Source organism: Ambystoma mexicanum, chromosome 6p (genome assembly GCF_040938575.1).
Source record: "Ambystoma mexicanum isolate Mex_15411 chromosome 6p, UKY_AmexF1_1, whole genome shotgun sequence".
NCBI classification, from domain to species: Eukaryota; Metazoa; Chordata; class Amphibia; order Caudata; family Ambystomatidae; genus Ambystoma; species Ambystoma mexicanum.
In genome coordinates, this window is record NC_090935.1 from 1414671584 (window position 1) to 1414687331 (window position 15748).

General features: G+C 42.6%; 1 protein-coding gene across 1 annotated transcript in view; it reads right to left on the minus strand.

Annotated features, from left to right (window-relative positions):
• REST (RE1 silencing transcription factor) overlaps window positions 1-15748 on the minus strand; it is a 54272-nt gene that overhangs the window by 12735 nt on the left and 25789 nt on the right. Inside the window, exon 3 of the mRNA XM_069626115.1 lies at window positions 4084-4167. Within this exon, the coding sequence (XP_069482216.1) occupies window positions 4084-4167 (84 nt within the window). The remainder of the gene's footprint in view (window positions 1-4083; window positions 4168-15748) is intronic.

A 15748-nucleotide genomic window follows, 5' to 3' on the forward strand; every position in this document is an offset into this window, starting at 1 on the left:
CCACTTTTGTGGAGTTAGCATAAAGTATAGCGTAAACATGTGCCGCTAGCCTTAGGGCCCCATCTGACACTATTTAAATGCATATTTTCGCCCAGGCACAAGCCTCTGCACACGTGTAGTATTGGAAGGCGTTGAAGGTCACGTTGGGCACATTGCACATCCCTGTGCATTACTAGAAAATTAAATTAACACCAACACCACGTTTTTGGCCGCACCTATGGGATAAGGTAATACTGTGGGAAAGCGCTGTACAGATAATTACCCCTGCATGTTGCAAGTCTCTGGGATGGTTAACCCCGGCCATTGGCATCCGCTGAGTAGGTTCTGCCTACACCACTCTAGGAGCACTTGTTCCCGAGAGAAGAGGTTAGCGCATGGAGAGAACTGCCTGCAAAAAGCAGGCAAGAAAGCCAGGATACGGGTGTAGATTGGGGCCAAGGTGACTATCCATAGTCTCTATTTTCCCAACATAATTTATTTACAGGCTTGGGCGAACTACGACTTCACGCCAAATCTATTCAAGTGGGCAATCTGGACTGCCACTTAGTGGTCTGGCTACTACTCAAGGCAGTAAGTTCAGTAGTACACGTAGTGACTATCTAAACAACCCAAGACTCATTTAGCCATCCTATTTGAATCTACATTACACGTCACATCAGACACTTTTACAACATGCACATACATATTTGACTTTTTTTGTAGAAGAGTACATTTTAATGCATTTGAAAATTGGTCATGTCCCGATGAAACCGCAAATGCTTGGAACAATAGCTATGGTTCTTGAGAAGGGCAAAACGCTGTCGACTTGCAATGAAATAATGACACTGCAAACAAAGGGCGTCATATGTATATAGAAAAAGTACAAACCAGGAATGAAACTGCTCTGTAATAAGTCATGGTTTTTCTGTTCGCAATTTTCATACATATGACGGATCTATGTTAGGACACAAGCTAGTAATGTAAATATGCAATATATGCAAACAGGGAAGCAGGTTAACATACACCTACAAAAATGTCGAGATCGAACCCAATGTTACGACTGTAGCAACAAAGCCACAACACTTACCATCTTTATGTCACCATCACACAGACATAGCTAACTGGAATATTTTATCTGGTCTTCACATTCACAAGTAAGGTTAAGTTCATCACTCGGACGATGGGCAACTTCCTTACCTTGGGAAGAAGGCACTACCACGCCACATGGGTTAAATCTCCAGTAAAGCACCTAAATGCTGGAGTCCAGCTTGAAGCGCTACACAAATAGCCAATAACAACTCTGTATAAAACGAGCAATGCTATCAAAAAGGAGATGGGAGCAATTATTTAGATTGGGGGGGTTTGGCTTTCAAGGCATTTATTTGCAGACCATTGAAGCCCTACCCAAGTAATGCTTGCTGTAAAGAAGACAGAATGCCATTAGAAACATCACATCAAATATAGCTCGAACTATGACAACACTGCCTGTCCCTCCTAAAGATTACTGGGATAGAAGCCTCACCTGAAGACAGTCAATGAACAAGACAGATTTTATTCTACTCATCAGGTTGCGTCTTTGTACTGAGTAGCCGTCATTTTAACATTCACCAAAAGGACAAGATGAACACAGCTGGTAATGCGGAAAAAGCAGTAGGCTTTCAATACACACAGGAGGATATGAATGATAAGGAAGCACCCTTTATGTGCGTCTTCCAGCTGAACAGAAGCCACTGTGGCTAGGGTAAACCGTCCTACTGGAGCAGGGCTGGCATATGGCGAGTTGTGAGGCCCGGGGCAAAACGTTTGGTGAGGCACCCTTATTTTGTTGCACTGGGCCAGCTGCGGCGCAAACAGACACGAGAAATCTCCCATTGAGTTTGTGTGGAGGAACACAAATATGGTTCATTATTATGACAGCAAATTAACTACAGCAAAGTTATGTTTCTGTACTGAAGACAAGAGACAAGTTCACTCAGTTTGGTCATATGCATCAATATATATAAGATGGTGTGACTCGTGGTGCAAGACGCCATCTTTAGGGAGCGCCCGGTCTCTTTGTGAGCATTAAAACACACATCATACATAGTGACAGGTAGATGTTCAGTAGTGGCCGATACATTTTTGAACTGGAGAGGCCTAATGAGGAAGTCCAAACAAGGGGTGCTTGAGAGGGGTTCTCACCCCAAAATTGTTATGAAACAAATTAAAATTGTGCATTTTACATCACTTTCTTGAAAAATTAGTTAAAAAACCATCGAGTTTGCAATTGGTTTTGTATGGTAGCACATGGAAAAAAAAAACAATAGATGCAAGTCAAGAACCGCGCACAGAAGCATTTTCCATTGCATTTCATGCCGCCTGTTCCCATACAGGTCCATGCAGGCTGCACAAATATATGCCAGTATTACCATATAAGGATTCACAGCCAGGAAAAAATACCATGCCACGTAAAGTATATCCAGACTGGCTGTGCCCCATAAGTGTTATTACTGGCTAGACGGGCCAACATTCAATGTAGGCCAGTAGCCACCTTATAACACTGATGTTTTCTTTATCTAGGCCTGGCTGAAGATGAGTTGGGGCCTACTTCAACATAATGGTTGGGGGCCCACCCAATTGCTTAGAGCAGAAAACAGACTGGGGCACCCATTGGGTGCATATATTATAATGTAGACAAGGAAATACAGGTAGGAGTTAATAGCCGCTGATTCAAGACGGCCAGCCAGCAGGGAGCAGAAACACTAAATGCCCACTGAAAATCTTTAAATCTCCTTTGTCCGAAATTACTGATGTGGAGGAAGCGGTGTTAAAAGGCAACGAGGTAATAACATTTCTGTATACCCCAGGGAAGTGACAGCTGAAAGGGCGCCAGCCAACACAGCTGTAGAGCGAGCATTTCAAAGCGCTCCTTTTAAACCCCAGAACGAAAGGAATACAGAAAGGAACATATTGCTGCGTTACAAGACTGATGACTGGCAACAAGGGGGCATTTGGTGGTGTCCCCCCAAAGCCACTTTCAACTGAAAAAGCTGAAAGGCCCCAGCGAGACAGCCAGATAGCAGGCAGCTGAAACACTAAATGCAGCCACAGGAGGACCAGGTGGCCCTCCCTCCTCTCCAGCATCTAGACAAAAGGCCTGCCAGTAGAGGTGGCCTCCCCTGTCAGTCAGCGTGTTCATGTTGCAGGTCTCCGCATCTTGAACATGACAGAAGAAGGCCCCCGTCATTCAGTGTGTCCGAGCTGCCAGCACAGTAATGGAGAGGCGGTGGAGCTCACTTCTGAGCCCCACCGTTTCTCAGTTTGTTGCTGAGCCAAATGGCTCTGCACAGAAACGAAAAAAGAATTTTGCAGGGGACAGGACCCTACTGAGAGGCAGGCAGCACCGTCCCTCGTGTCAAAGAACACGGGTGGACTGTGCTGCCTTGTCTGGTGCGGTGGGTGGGGGGGTGCTGTGAGGCCCCTCCTAAGCGCGATACCTGGGGCAGATGCCCTCCTCCCCTCGTGACAGCCCTGTTTTGGAGAGCCACTGTGCAGCTGGAAGATTAAGCATTTTCTATCCCCTTAACATAACCCCTCCCTGCTCAATTCATAGTGTATCTCCTTTCCGCCCATTCACATGACAATCAGACATGGGTGATTTGCAGGGTCTTGGCCACCCTCTCTCAACCTTAATGGCTGAAATGCACACAAGCATAATAGCACTTTCCAATTTTCCCCTATTTTGGACTTTGGTCCCTCCGAGGGCGTTTAACCTACATCACGTCGGGACCATAATTCTGGTGAAAATCGCTATGCAAATAACAAAATGAAGCAGCAGACATGTTGTTGAGCAAAGTTTGAAACATGGATATTTTGGGCATTCCACTAATTAAAGGGTTACTAAATGAAGGTCCCCTTTTAAAACTTACCTTGTGGGAAGCATATTCATGTAGAACATACACAGGCCTACCATACATGGTTCAATCTTCGACTTCTACATTAAAATAACACAATTAGATTTCAGAAAATCACAGTTCAATCTGCACCCAATGGCTCTATTGTCTCCCAGCACTAGGATTGAAACAGGACAGGTTAAAATATAGAAAATCTGGCATAGTTACCAACCTGAATGTATGCGCATGTGCCTTGTTAAATGGGTCTTCTGGGAACTTTGATAATTGCACACAATGCACTGGTATGGACGCTCCCCTGGAGAGAAAAAAAAAAGCAAAAAAAGTTTCAGCACGCAGTCAAAACATAGTACGTGTAATGATTTTCATGTAAAGTAGCACAACGCATTTTATTTTTTCAATGTGGCCGTTCGCCATCCGAATGCACTGAACACAAATAGAAAAGGTCTCATTAACCGTAAGAGAACAAACAAAACATTTCACTAAAAGTAAGCATTGAAATGTTTTCACAATTTCAAATGGGACTCTGCCCAAACTGGTGTGGCATTCACTAGTCAATCGTCAAACTGAATTTTGATTACACTTTGTCTATTCAGAATAAGGGCACAAAACGGAAACAAAATAAACGGTCTGCACTGCATGTTAATGTTGAGCATTTTTTTAAGTGAAATATTTCTCTTGCCATCAAACCAAAAAGGTTACAGCGCTACTAAAGAGGAATGGATACTATATTCTCTCAGTATTTGCCTGGCCACTCGACTTCCGGATCTTTTCCTGTCCTATGTGCTCCCCTCCTGCCTCACCACCTTTACTAATCACTCCTGGGTTGTGGCCTTTCCCCACATTACTTCACAAGAATTCACATTATATTTTTTTAAAACACTTTAAGAGCTCATTTAAGTGTGCTTCTCGCTAAATTTCATCATACAATAGGCATTTCCAACTAGAGTACACACTCCGATGTAGGCAATCCCTGGTCACAAGTTTCCTACATTTTTATGGCTTGCGTCGACAACCTTTAGGTACAAAATGTTGTGCAACTTAATGTCTAACAATTAAAGAAAAAGACCTTTTCACTTTTAGAATTGTACTATTATGTGATTAGTTGAACGAGCACCCTGTATACTTCTAGAACCAAACACGCAATTGTCAATTACTCGTAATTTCTTTTGCTCCAGGTCACATTCGTGGATTCCACCACGAGGCCCCTTCCTATTTTATAAATTATGCATCAAATCTTTAAGGTAGGATACAAGTTGTCCTGTGAAATGTTACTATGGTTTCAAAGTTTTTGATTTTTGTCACCGACCCTCACATGTTAAAAACGGTCTCTCAACAAGCAGCAATCTTTTTCTTTTCAGAGAGACGTATTTTTGAGTTTCTTCATAAATGAATGCCCTGTGCAGTTTCATTGTAGGTTAGATATTAATTTCTCCTGTAACAAACCTCTGCCAGCTTATTCGTTCTTCCACTGGCATCCCCCTTTCACTCCGTGCCCATTAATCGCAGACCACCCTGCTGGCTTGGCGTCCTTTGTTTCTGTGCCCCATTTGTATTGAAGCCCGGTTTCTTCCCGCCCGTCTATAAGCCCCCACCATAGCTCCATCTACATTCCCGTTTCCCTGAACCTGACTGAGCCTTTGCCAAACGTTTGATTGGTGCCTCGCGGCGCCCTTAAAGTTCTGGCCTCTGTTTTCATTCTGCCGACGCTCACTAGCTTAAGTGACTTTAGAACATGCAGGAGGTCTACAGTGTGCAAGCAACACAGCCTAGTTGTTGCAATTGGGTGGTGCTTTGCAGGCCGAAACTATTGCAGTGAAGTACAGCTTAGCAGTGTTGCCAACTCCTCAGTGAAGAAAGTAGCTATTGGCTCCCCTAGAAGTCGCCAGAAGTAGCAAATGACATCACTGCCTAATTTGCATAATTACCTCCTCTTTCCCCCTACTATTTATTGCTTTTACTGTGACCACCTCCCCTTTTAACCATTTTGTTTAGGCCCATCCCCCTAACATACAGTTCCCCTAGAGCGTTTCTGGGGGCGGGCTGGCTACTTTAAGAACAATAAAATTGCTATGATTAACAGTGAACACCTCGCTTTTAAGTTCAGTGTGTTTTTGCATTACTCCCGTTAGAAAACGGGCGAGTGACCACACTTTTTTCAATTGGTTTGGAAACTTGCATAAATGAGCAAGTCTCCAAACCAATTGAAAAAAGTATCTAGATTTCTCGTTAGCTGCTTTTTTAATGAAAAAGGTGTCCGGACATTTCGTCGAAAGCCATTTCATCGAAAACCAAATGGTCGAATTTTTTTTTTTATATATATATTTTTTAGGTTTTAGTTTAGGGAAAAAAAGTTTTTTTTTTTTTTAGAAAAAAAAGGGGAGGACGCCCCCCCAAAAAAAAAAAAAATAAATAAAAAATAAAAAAATTTCGACCATTTGGTTTTCGACAAAATGGTTTCGACCAAATGGCCTGTCAACCATTTGTTTTCGACGAAATGTCTGGTAACCAATGAAAAAGTCGCTAGGGGGCGTACTTTCTTGTAAATATAGCGAGAAAGTCGCCAAATTGGCAACACTGCAGCTTAGGGGGAGACGGGATATGCATAAGGAGAGGATGCTTGTAGGCGTTACTAATTACTATGGCCATTCGCAGCCACTTCCTGCCACAACAGGATCTCTTTGAGCTTGCAATATCAAGAAGTGATATCAACAGTTGTGTCCGAAGTTTTTGCTAGTTTTATTTCTAAGTATTCTTCGTCGGGTTAATAGTTTTAACTGGTGCTTTAAATGCGCTACGGTGTAATAAAAATGGCTTAACAAAATGCCTTAATTTATAAGCAATAAGCATGTCTTTTACTGACGTCCTGTTAAAAAGCAAACACTGGCAAAGCCAACAGATTTTGCCATTGTATTAATAGCATTTGCCAGGCACTGCTATCTAAATGCTAGCACCATGTACTTGCACCCTTTTGCAGCTGCTTCTAATAATGGCGAAGTGGAGGCAAGTGGTGTGTGCGAGTTATCGTGAAACCCCCTTAATCGACAGCGCCCTCGACGAGCCCATTGTCTACAGAATGGTGACGCACATCAATAGCCCAGCGGGAGCCAGAACCCGGCAGCAGGCAACCAAGCTTCAAACTCGACGTGTCCAGCCGACTAACAAAAGGGCTAATAAGGGGGTTGGACACCGATGTTTAGGTTAATCAGCTGGTGACCAATCGAAAGACTGAAGAGCAGTTTCCGGTGCAGAGTGAAAGGGGCGATTTGGCACACTCTCTCATGGAGAGGAGAGTCCTAAAAAGGTCGATCCGGGGAGGAACCCCAATACTGATAATACCAAAGTTCAAATACATATGGAGTTCCATTCCGGACGCAGAGGACACAGGGAAAATAACAGACCTGGAAAGAACAGATCTCTATTCTGGAGCAACAGAGAGCAAAAGAGCTTCCCCTGGCGTCGAACCACCCAGAATCCATTCCAACAGTGGCGCCGAGTGTAACAAGAGAACCCCAATAAGAACCAAGGGTGTGTAGACCCCAAAGAGGTTGGAGGTGGCAGGGGGCTATTGCCCAAAATTGCGTTGACGGAAGGCACCCAAGCGAAAGCTGTAACATAAACGACATGCATCATTGCTAGTCCGGATCCCCAAATGAGTTACATGATCGGGCTGCTACGCCTCAAAAGCAAGAACTAAAAAAACTGGCGGCGCAGCTAGCAAAGGACCTATCCATTCAGAAATAAAATCATCCTGCAAAAGCGAAAAAAGAGTATATCCACCATTAAGGACGGTCTGGCGGCGTTAAATTATGAAATACCCAATGAGGGAAAGACGATGTTGACATTGTGTACCCAGTCTCTTCAGAAACGTCCCCTAGTTTAATGACCAGGACATCTGTAAGGTTGATCGCATCGCACAACGAAATCGCCCAATCGGCAGCCCTAGGAAATGTAGTTACTGCTGGTGAGAAAAGACCAGAGACCGAGGACGCACAGAGGAGGATGATGGTGGGAAATATGCCAAAAAACAACAAAAATGATATACCATCTCAATTGGAAGGTAATGACTAAATTTTTGAAAATGGATTACCGGACAGCAGCAGCTCTTCATATTCTGCAAGTACCCAAGAGATGCCTAGCTTCGAACAAGAGCGCTGGAATGGGGAAGAGATCCCCGAGAAAGAAGATGTGAGTCACATTCAGCATATGGTGATGGCAGCCCTCACCATGTTGACGAACCCTTTCTCCAAATTATATGAGTGAATTAATAACTTGCTACAAGACCAGGCCACTTTAATTGCGATGGCCCACGCAAAAATGATAGGCCTGGAAAGCTTTGTGAATAAGGTCGAAGAAAAGCTGAATAAAGAAGTGAAAGCCTCAATAAAATGGCAAAATCATCTCTGATCTGGAAAGAAGAGAATCCAAAGACAAAGCTTTATTAATGGAAGTAATCGTGGAAGATTGCAAATGGATGAGCAATCAATGGACACATGAACAGGCAAGCGTTTTTAAGAGAGTTTTTATGTTGTGCTGTGTTCTCCCTTGTTCCCCTCCCTTGCCTAGCCGCGCTCTGAAACACTTGTGTACGAGCGCAATACAAATACAATATCATATCATATCAAGCAGAGATGAGAGTGGTGGTGTGTGGACCCCGGCAGGGTGTGGTGAGCCTAAAGGCAAACAATTGTTAAATCATCCAACTAATCAGTTGAGGGAGGATTATAGCCACTCCCAGAATAAATTCCATGTAAGAAATAGCGAAAGTAGAGACAGAATCATACCGATGCCTCCATAACCAACATCAACAATACTACTTGAATCCTTATTTGTGTTTCTACATTAGTCCTCGAGTATGCAACAGTCTCTTGTGTAGCTCTACCACTTGTATGCACAGTTATATGTTTGTGTGTTCATGTTATTGTATTGTAAGGTGAAAAGACAATAAAACATGTTATAAAAAAAAAAAACAATACTACTTGAATCAAGTACGGACCTAGATCAAGAGGAGGAGCCGGGAACCACGAGACCAGGGTCGCAAGGGCTAACTAAAGATGTGAACATCTTCTTGATATTCCAACCAGCTAAAACCTTGGCAGTGTCCAGAGGGGGCAGCCCCAAATAGGTGAAAACTGGAAATAAAGGGCAAACAAACCACAAACATTAAAACTGGGACAAAGAAAATTAGGTCCTTTCTAAAGTAACATAAGATCACAGATTCCCCTGGATTTGAGTCAAACCTCAAAACCCCCAGAAGAGAATTGGCGATGCCCCAGGAGGATCCATCAATGAAGTGCACACAAAGAGCAATGCCTTGCCAGAGGTCAGAAAGAGAGAAAGATACTACCTGCTTAAGTGATTTGATAGAAGTTATGCCAAGGGAGGAAAGAGGAGGACTGGAGCAACCTAAGCAGATCTGATTGGGCAGAGATTGAAAGACAAGAAAATCAAATACTGGATCCGGCAATTGGGTTGACTGCCAAATATACAGAGAAAGAAAAACGGAGTCTTCCAGAAAAGAAAAAAAAAAAAAAAAACCTAAAAAAACTTTCCAACCATTTCAAACACTGGAATAAAAAAATAAAAAAAAAAACAGCCCTGGGAGAGGTGCTACTAGACGAGGCCCGCCAAAGAGCTGGAGGAAAAGATAAAAAAGAACATTATGCCAAACATCCGAAAAGCGCGTCTGAGGAATGTGGATCCATCAAGAACCAAAACCCAATGCAGAAATAAGGACCGAAAGGTATGCTTGGAGAGAATACTGGGATCGGAGTAACCTATCCTTAATCGCAGGAATGTAATGAAGTTCCTGCAACATATCCCAGCGTGGAGATATACATCAACCAAAGATATCAGGGTGGTAGAGTTTGTGAACGAGAAGAGAATGGATTGGGTTGTTTTACATCTTGACTCCCAATTAATTAAGGACGCATTATTGGAACATAGTGACAAACTCCTACCTCCGGGATATTAAGTGATTATCAGGAAATCAAGCAATGGGAAGATGGTAATAAGAGTATCGATCCAGACTGCACGAACAGCTTAGTGGGCGCAAAAAGGAAAGTAAAGGAGTATGTGTCACAAGCTGATATTCTCACGAGGAAACCTCCTGGCTCTACAATTCAAAATAAGAGGAGTTTGACAGTGCACCAAACTCATCAACAACAAGGACAAGCCAAAAAATTGGGATTGGCTTGCAGAGACGCTAGGAAAGCCAAGCCAAAAAATTGGGATTGGCTTGCAGAGACGCTAGGAAAGCCAAAGCAGCAATAGATCTTCAGAAAACTGGAAGCCAAAAGACTCCTCATCTGCTCCTGTAATACAAGGGGATTGAAATCATTATTCCCAAAAATCCTGGACTTTGGGCCACTATGATATTCTGTGTTTCCAGGAGACTTGGATGAGGACAACCCCTTCATATGATGGCTACGAGTCCCACCTGAACCCAGCTGGCAAAGGCGCTTTGGGAAGACCCTTCTCGGGTCTCTTAACGATGATCAAGGTGGACAAAGGGCTAATGTTAGTCAGCATAGCAAATCCTAACCCATATGTCCAAATAGTAAAACGGAGCATGGGGGACGCCCTGTCGGAAACCAAGTTTCTTTTAATAAACGCTTATTGGAGTGCCAAAATGTGTGGGCAGGAGGATTTCTTTAAAATCGATAATGAGCCAAGTGGACGAGGCCCTGATTGAGCTGAAAGACCCTTGCATCATCATAGGCGGAGATCTGAACATTTGATTACTGAACAAGGAAGGCTAGCCATAAAAAAAAAAAGAAAACTCTCTAAGAGCCCTAAAATGGGTTATCGAGACAGATGTCCGAGAACTGATAATGCTGAACGCACAAACCAAAAGGCGACAGGCCAGGTGCTTGTACTTGGGGAAGAGAAGCATGTTTCAGGAAACATTACTGAAATTGTGGAATTTCAAATAATGAAACAGTCCCCAAGTGATCATGATCTCCTAGCCGTCACTTTACGCGATACTGGCTCCACACAGGCCAGGAAGAAAGTGGATCCAGTAGAGGTAAACTGGGGTAAATATAGCCTGAGAATTAAGCAGAAGGAGGTCCCAAAATTCACAGCGCAATATGAGCATTCCATAGTGGAAAATCCAAATAGGGTAAAATACGCCTGGATCCTGAAAGAGTTCAGGGAACATTGAGTAATAGGAGGTAAAATAAATATGCTACCTAAGCATGCCTATTACCATGATTTAGTGATGGCAAGAAGAGCGTTCAGAGCTGATGTTAGAAGGCTGCTGAGGGACAGTGGGCCTTCGACGAGGGAAAAGATACGATTACGTAAACAGAAATATCGTAATTGGATATGGGCGTCCAGGACAAGAAGGATACAAAGTGATGCAGACATTTTTTTGAAGGGCATCTGTGTCAAAAACACAAGAAATCTCTGGGACATCATAAATAATGGGGATAACTTTAGACCAGCACACATGATGGGTCAAGTAAAAGAAGAAAGATGGGTAGATCACTATTCTACCCTATTTGCACAAAGATGGGAACTAAATGTATTAGGACGGTTGAGTAGGGCAACAAGATGGTCCTTTGAATTTGACGAGGAAAATGAAAGGCTAATGATTAGCAAACTCAGTTCTTCCAGGGCAATAGTCCCAGCCTTCCTCTCAAACCACGTTCTAAAGGGAAACACAAGTGCCTGGGGGGACTTTGTTGCAGAACTGTTTGAACATATTATGCTGATCAAACAAGTCCAGTCTTCCTGGCGAGAATCCACCGTAGTCCCCATTTTCAATAAGGGCGATGGAGGCGATCCGAAGAACTATCGCCCACCTTGACTCTTTAGGGAAACTATTTGCATTCGTCCTGTTGAGAATTCAAACATATGAGCAGTGAAAACAGGCAGATTGGATCCCAGACAGACAGGATTTGTTAAGGGAGTAGGGACCTTGATGAACTGGTTTATTCTTAACATCCTAAAGCAGAGGACATTGGAGTCAAAGGCCAGCATTTATATGGCCTTTATGGACCTAGAACAGGCATTTGACGGGGTAAATAGGAAACGTTTACGGTCAAAGCTCATTAAGTGGAAATAATAGAGGCAATGAAAGCCCTGTAGACTAATACATCAATTCAAGTAAGATTATCTGCAGAGGGGAGCCTATCAAGGAAAATAGACACTTGTTGTGGGCTAAAGCAGGGAGGCACTCTGGTGCCCTTGCTTTTCAGTCTTTACTTGTCACACCTGAAGGAATCGCAGAAAGATCAGAGCCTTTCCACCGAAGATAAACTCCATCGAAGTTCCGTGGATACTGTATGCCGACGACCTGGTCAATGTGGACCAAACCCCGATTGGTCTTCAACGAAGGATTGAGAGATTTCACAACTACCTGAAAGAAAACAGCATGAAGATAAATGTGGGGAAATCTAAAGTCCTGGTAATTTCTTCGGCGTACAAGAAAACAGAAGGAAACATTTGTATGAAGGGTGGGGAACCCAAAATTGGAGGTAGTGGACCACATGACCTACCTGGGCGTAGTGATAAACAAAAATGTAGATGATAAAGGCCAGTACAGATCTGTAAGGGATAAATTGAAAAAGCTCACTACCCAGTGTGCTTCCTTACACAAGATATGGCAGCTTTTCTTTTCTCCCACTCTTTACTTTCTACAAACAGATGGTGGTACAGATTTTGACGTATGGCGCCAAATGTTTACGGAACTTGTCCTGGAAAGTGTGGGGCCTCTTGGAGGGTTTTTTCTGGCAGAAGATTTTGAAGCTGCCTAACTCGATTCCAATTTCTGTGCTAAAATGAGATGTGGCTCCAATCCCTGGCTTCAATAGCGTTGTGGAAAACGGTATCACTATACATATAATGTATGATTGTAGATAGTTCGGCCGCTTTCACCATTTTAAAGTTTCAACAGAGTTAGCAAGATAAGGGATTGACATGGTGGAAGATCAAAGTGGAGGCTTATCTGGCAAGCCAAAACATTGAAACAGACCCATTAGCCTATAATCCGACTAAGTTGAAACAAAAGCTACAATCGGTTGACTGGACAGAAACGATAAGTCCAGGGAAAATAAGTTGAGACCTATCTTGAGTAAGGAGTGTTAAGGCTTAAATCAACCAACAAAAAACAAACATTTCCATCAGCGCACTACAGAGATCTTCTGCTGAGATGCCGATTGAATATCCTGGCAAGTAGAGAAGTTCAATTAGCCAGAAAACAAATATTGGGAACGTGGAAACACTTTTCCATCTAGTGACCTTGTGTAAGGTGCTTACAGAAGTTAGATCAAGATTCCTAGGGGGTCACGTAAAACAAATACGAACATCGACAGCTGAAGAATGGTGGAAGTGGGTTTTGCTGAGGGAAAAGATAAATCTGGTACTAGCAGGGATGACATTTGTGGAATATGTTTTAAAAGGGAATGATAGCACTTTAAAATGAATTGATGTAGCGCTGGGAGAAGCAGGGGCTCCAATAGACAGAATAATTTCGCTTTTTAGATGGAAGGTTTGTAGGTGGAAAGTGTAATTTGTTTCTCTATTTTAAATTAATGGTATACTGATGTATGGATAAAGACATGAGACGATATCAAATGTGAGATAAATGAATGAAGATACATGTGAGAAGCCAATAAACATTTAAAAAAAGAAAGAAAAAAAAATGAATGACTTGTTAGTACCATTACGGCTGAGCCTGACAAATGCTTTGTCATATGCCTCCATAAAAGTCAATGCTCTTTCGCTAGCTTCTACACTTCGAGGACTTCCAACAAGACAAGGACACAAATATATCAGGAAATACTAACATAAGCGGATGGTTTTGCATTCAGCGTGAATGTTATGGTCACACGTTCTTATGCTATACCATCACACATTTGAGGGACATGGGAGTCATTCATAATTGGCTGGGAAACTCGGACAATAATATGTCAACATACAGTCTATCCAGTCGTGCTAGGAGTCTCCAGCACAGTAGAATGTTCCCACAATAAGCTAAAATATAAGGTATCTTTGACATAGTGACTAAAAGTGCACGCTCAGTTCTAGTACATTTAGACACATAACCTTCACATGGAATGTAGTCACCAAAGCTGGGGGCATCGCCTTCAAAACCAAACAGCTGACCTGTTTATCTGTGTGCCCTCAGTCATTGGTTACATGTGGTAAATAGATCTGATAGACAGCTTGTAGACACAAAAAGATGATTTAAAAGGGGAAGTCCAGAAAACAGTGAATGAACAGGGGATATCCAAGGTCAAAAGGGAGGAGATATGTGTATGTTTTTAGAAATTTGTATGAGTCTTTGTATACAGAAACCCAATTTCCGACACCAGACAGCTTAGAAGAGTTTTTGGGAAGATCAATTTGCCAAAATCGACTGTGGACCAAGAAATGACCATTGATCAGCCAATCAGGGAGGAGGAGATATTAAGAGCAATCGATCAACTTAACATAGGTAAATCGCCGGGCCTTAATGGGCTGCAAGTTGAGTTGGTCTCTCGGTCCCGAGTTGGCTCCATTCTATGTAGCCTGTACAACTCTTTATGACAGAAGGGGTTTTCTGCCCAACAATGTGTGAGGCATGTATCACAGTGATCCCAAAACCAGGTAGGGATCATACAAAATGTGAAAATTACAGGCCAATATCATTATTGAATGTTGAGACTAAAATATTCACTAGAATATTGACTAATCGATTGGATATGTATATTGGCGGGCTGACTGAACATGCTCAGGTTGGGTTTATGCGTGGGAGACATGGTTATGATCACATCAGAACTATTTTGGATATAATGGAGCTTCCTAAGGGCGAGGTTGATAACATGCTACTAATCTTTATGGATGCAGAGAAGGCACTCGATCGGGTCGTTTGGTTTTTCCTAGATTACACGCTTAAGAAGGTGGGATTTGGGGGTGCCTTTCTGAAAACCATTAAAGCTTTACATTCTTGCATTAGTGCAAACATTTGGGTAACTTTCCGTATTTTTTAAAACATTTTTTTACTAAGGGTACCAGACAGGGCTGCACACTGTTGCCTTACCTGTTTAACCTGGCACTAGAGGCTTTGATAGCCTATATTAGACAGGAACAAGGTCTACGGGGGCTTAGAGTTGGTGAAGAGGAAATCAGAGTATTATGTTATGCGGATGATATGACAATAATAATGTCCTACCCAAAGGAGGTGGGGTATGTTTGAGGAGGTCTGGCCACAAAATTAATTGGGATAAGTCAGTGATCTTTCCTTTGGATGTCGCTCAACCAAGAAGTGATTTGAACTCGTGGAATTGTCAGTGGAATACGGGAATTGTAAAGTATTTGGGGGTCCATCTGGTTTGTGACCTGAAGAAGATGGTGGAATTTAAAGTAGCTAAGATAACAGAGGAACTCCAGAAGGATGTGTTAAAATGGGATCAGTTAATACTTGGTGCTCGGGCAAAGATTAATGCTATAAAAATGGTACTCTTGCCTTAAGTTCTTTATATTATTCAGTCTATCCCACTAAGGTTTACAAAGAAGATCATTGGACGCATTGAGGTGTTTCAGACATTTCTTTGGGGTGTAGGCAAGAGACCACAGTACATTCTGATAAGAGCAGTGTGAGATGGGGGCTTGAAAAGTATTGTAGGGGGTTTGTACTGAAGAAGTCAGCAATATATTTTGATGGGAGGGATGACGACATGCCGTTATGGAATATTATTGAGAAAGATAATTATTTACTGTACACTCTGCAAGATGTATATACAATGGGGAAGATGCCCAATATAAGCACCAAATTGCCTACTATAGAAATGACTGCAGATGCTTTGAGAACTTTTATGATCAATAGAGGGGAAAATATTTGGTTTCATTATGATGAATCGTTGACACAATATGGGGCTACAGATTGGAAA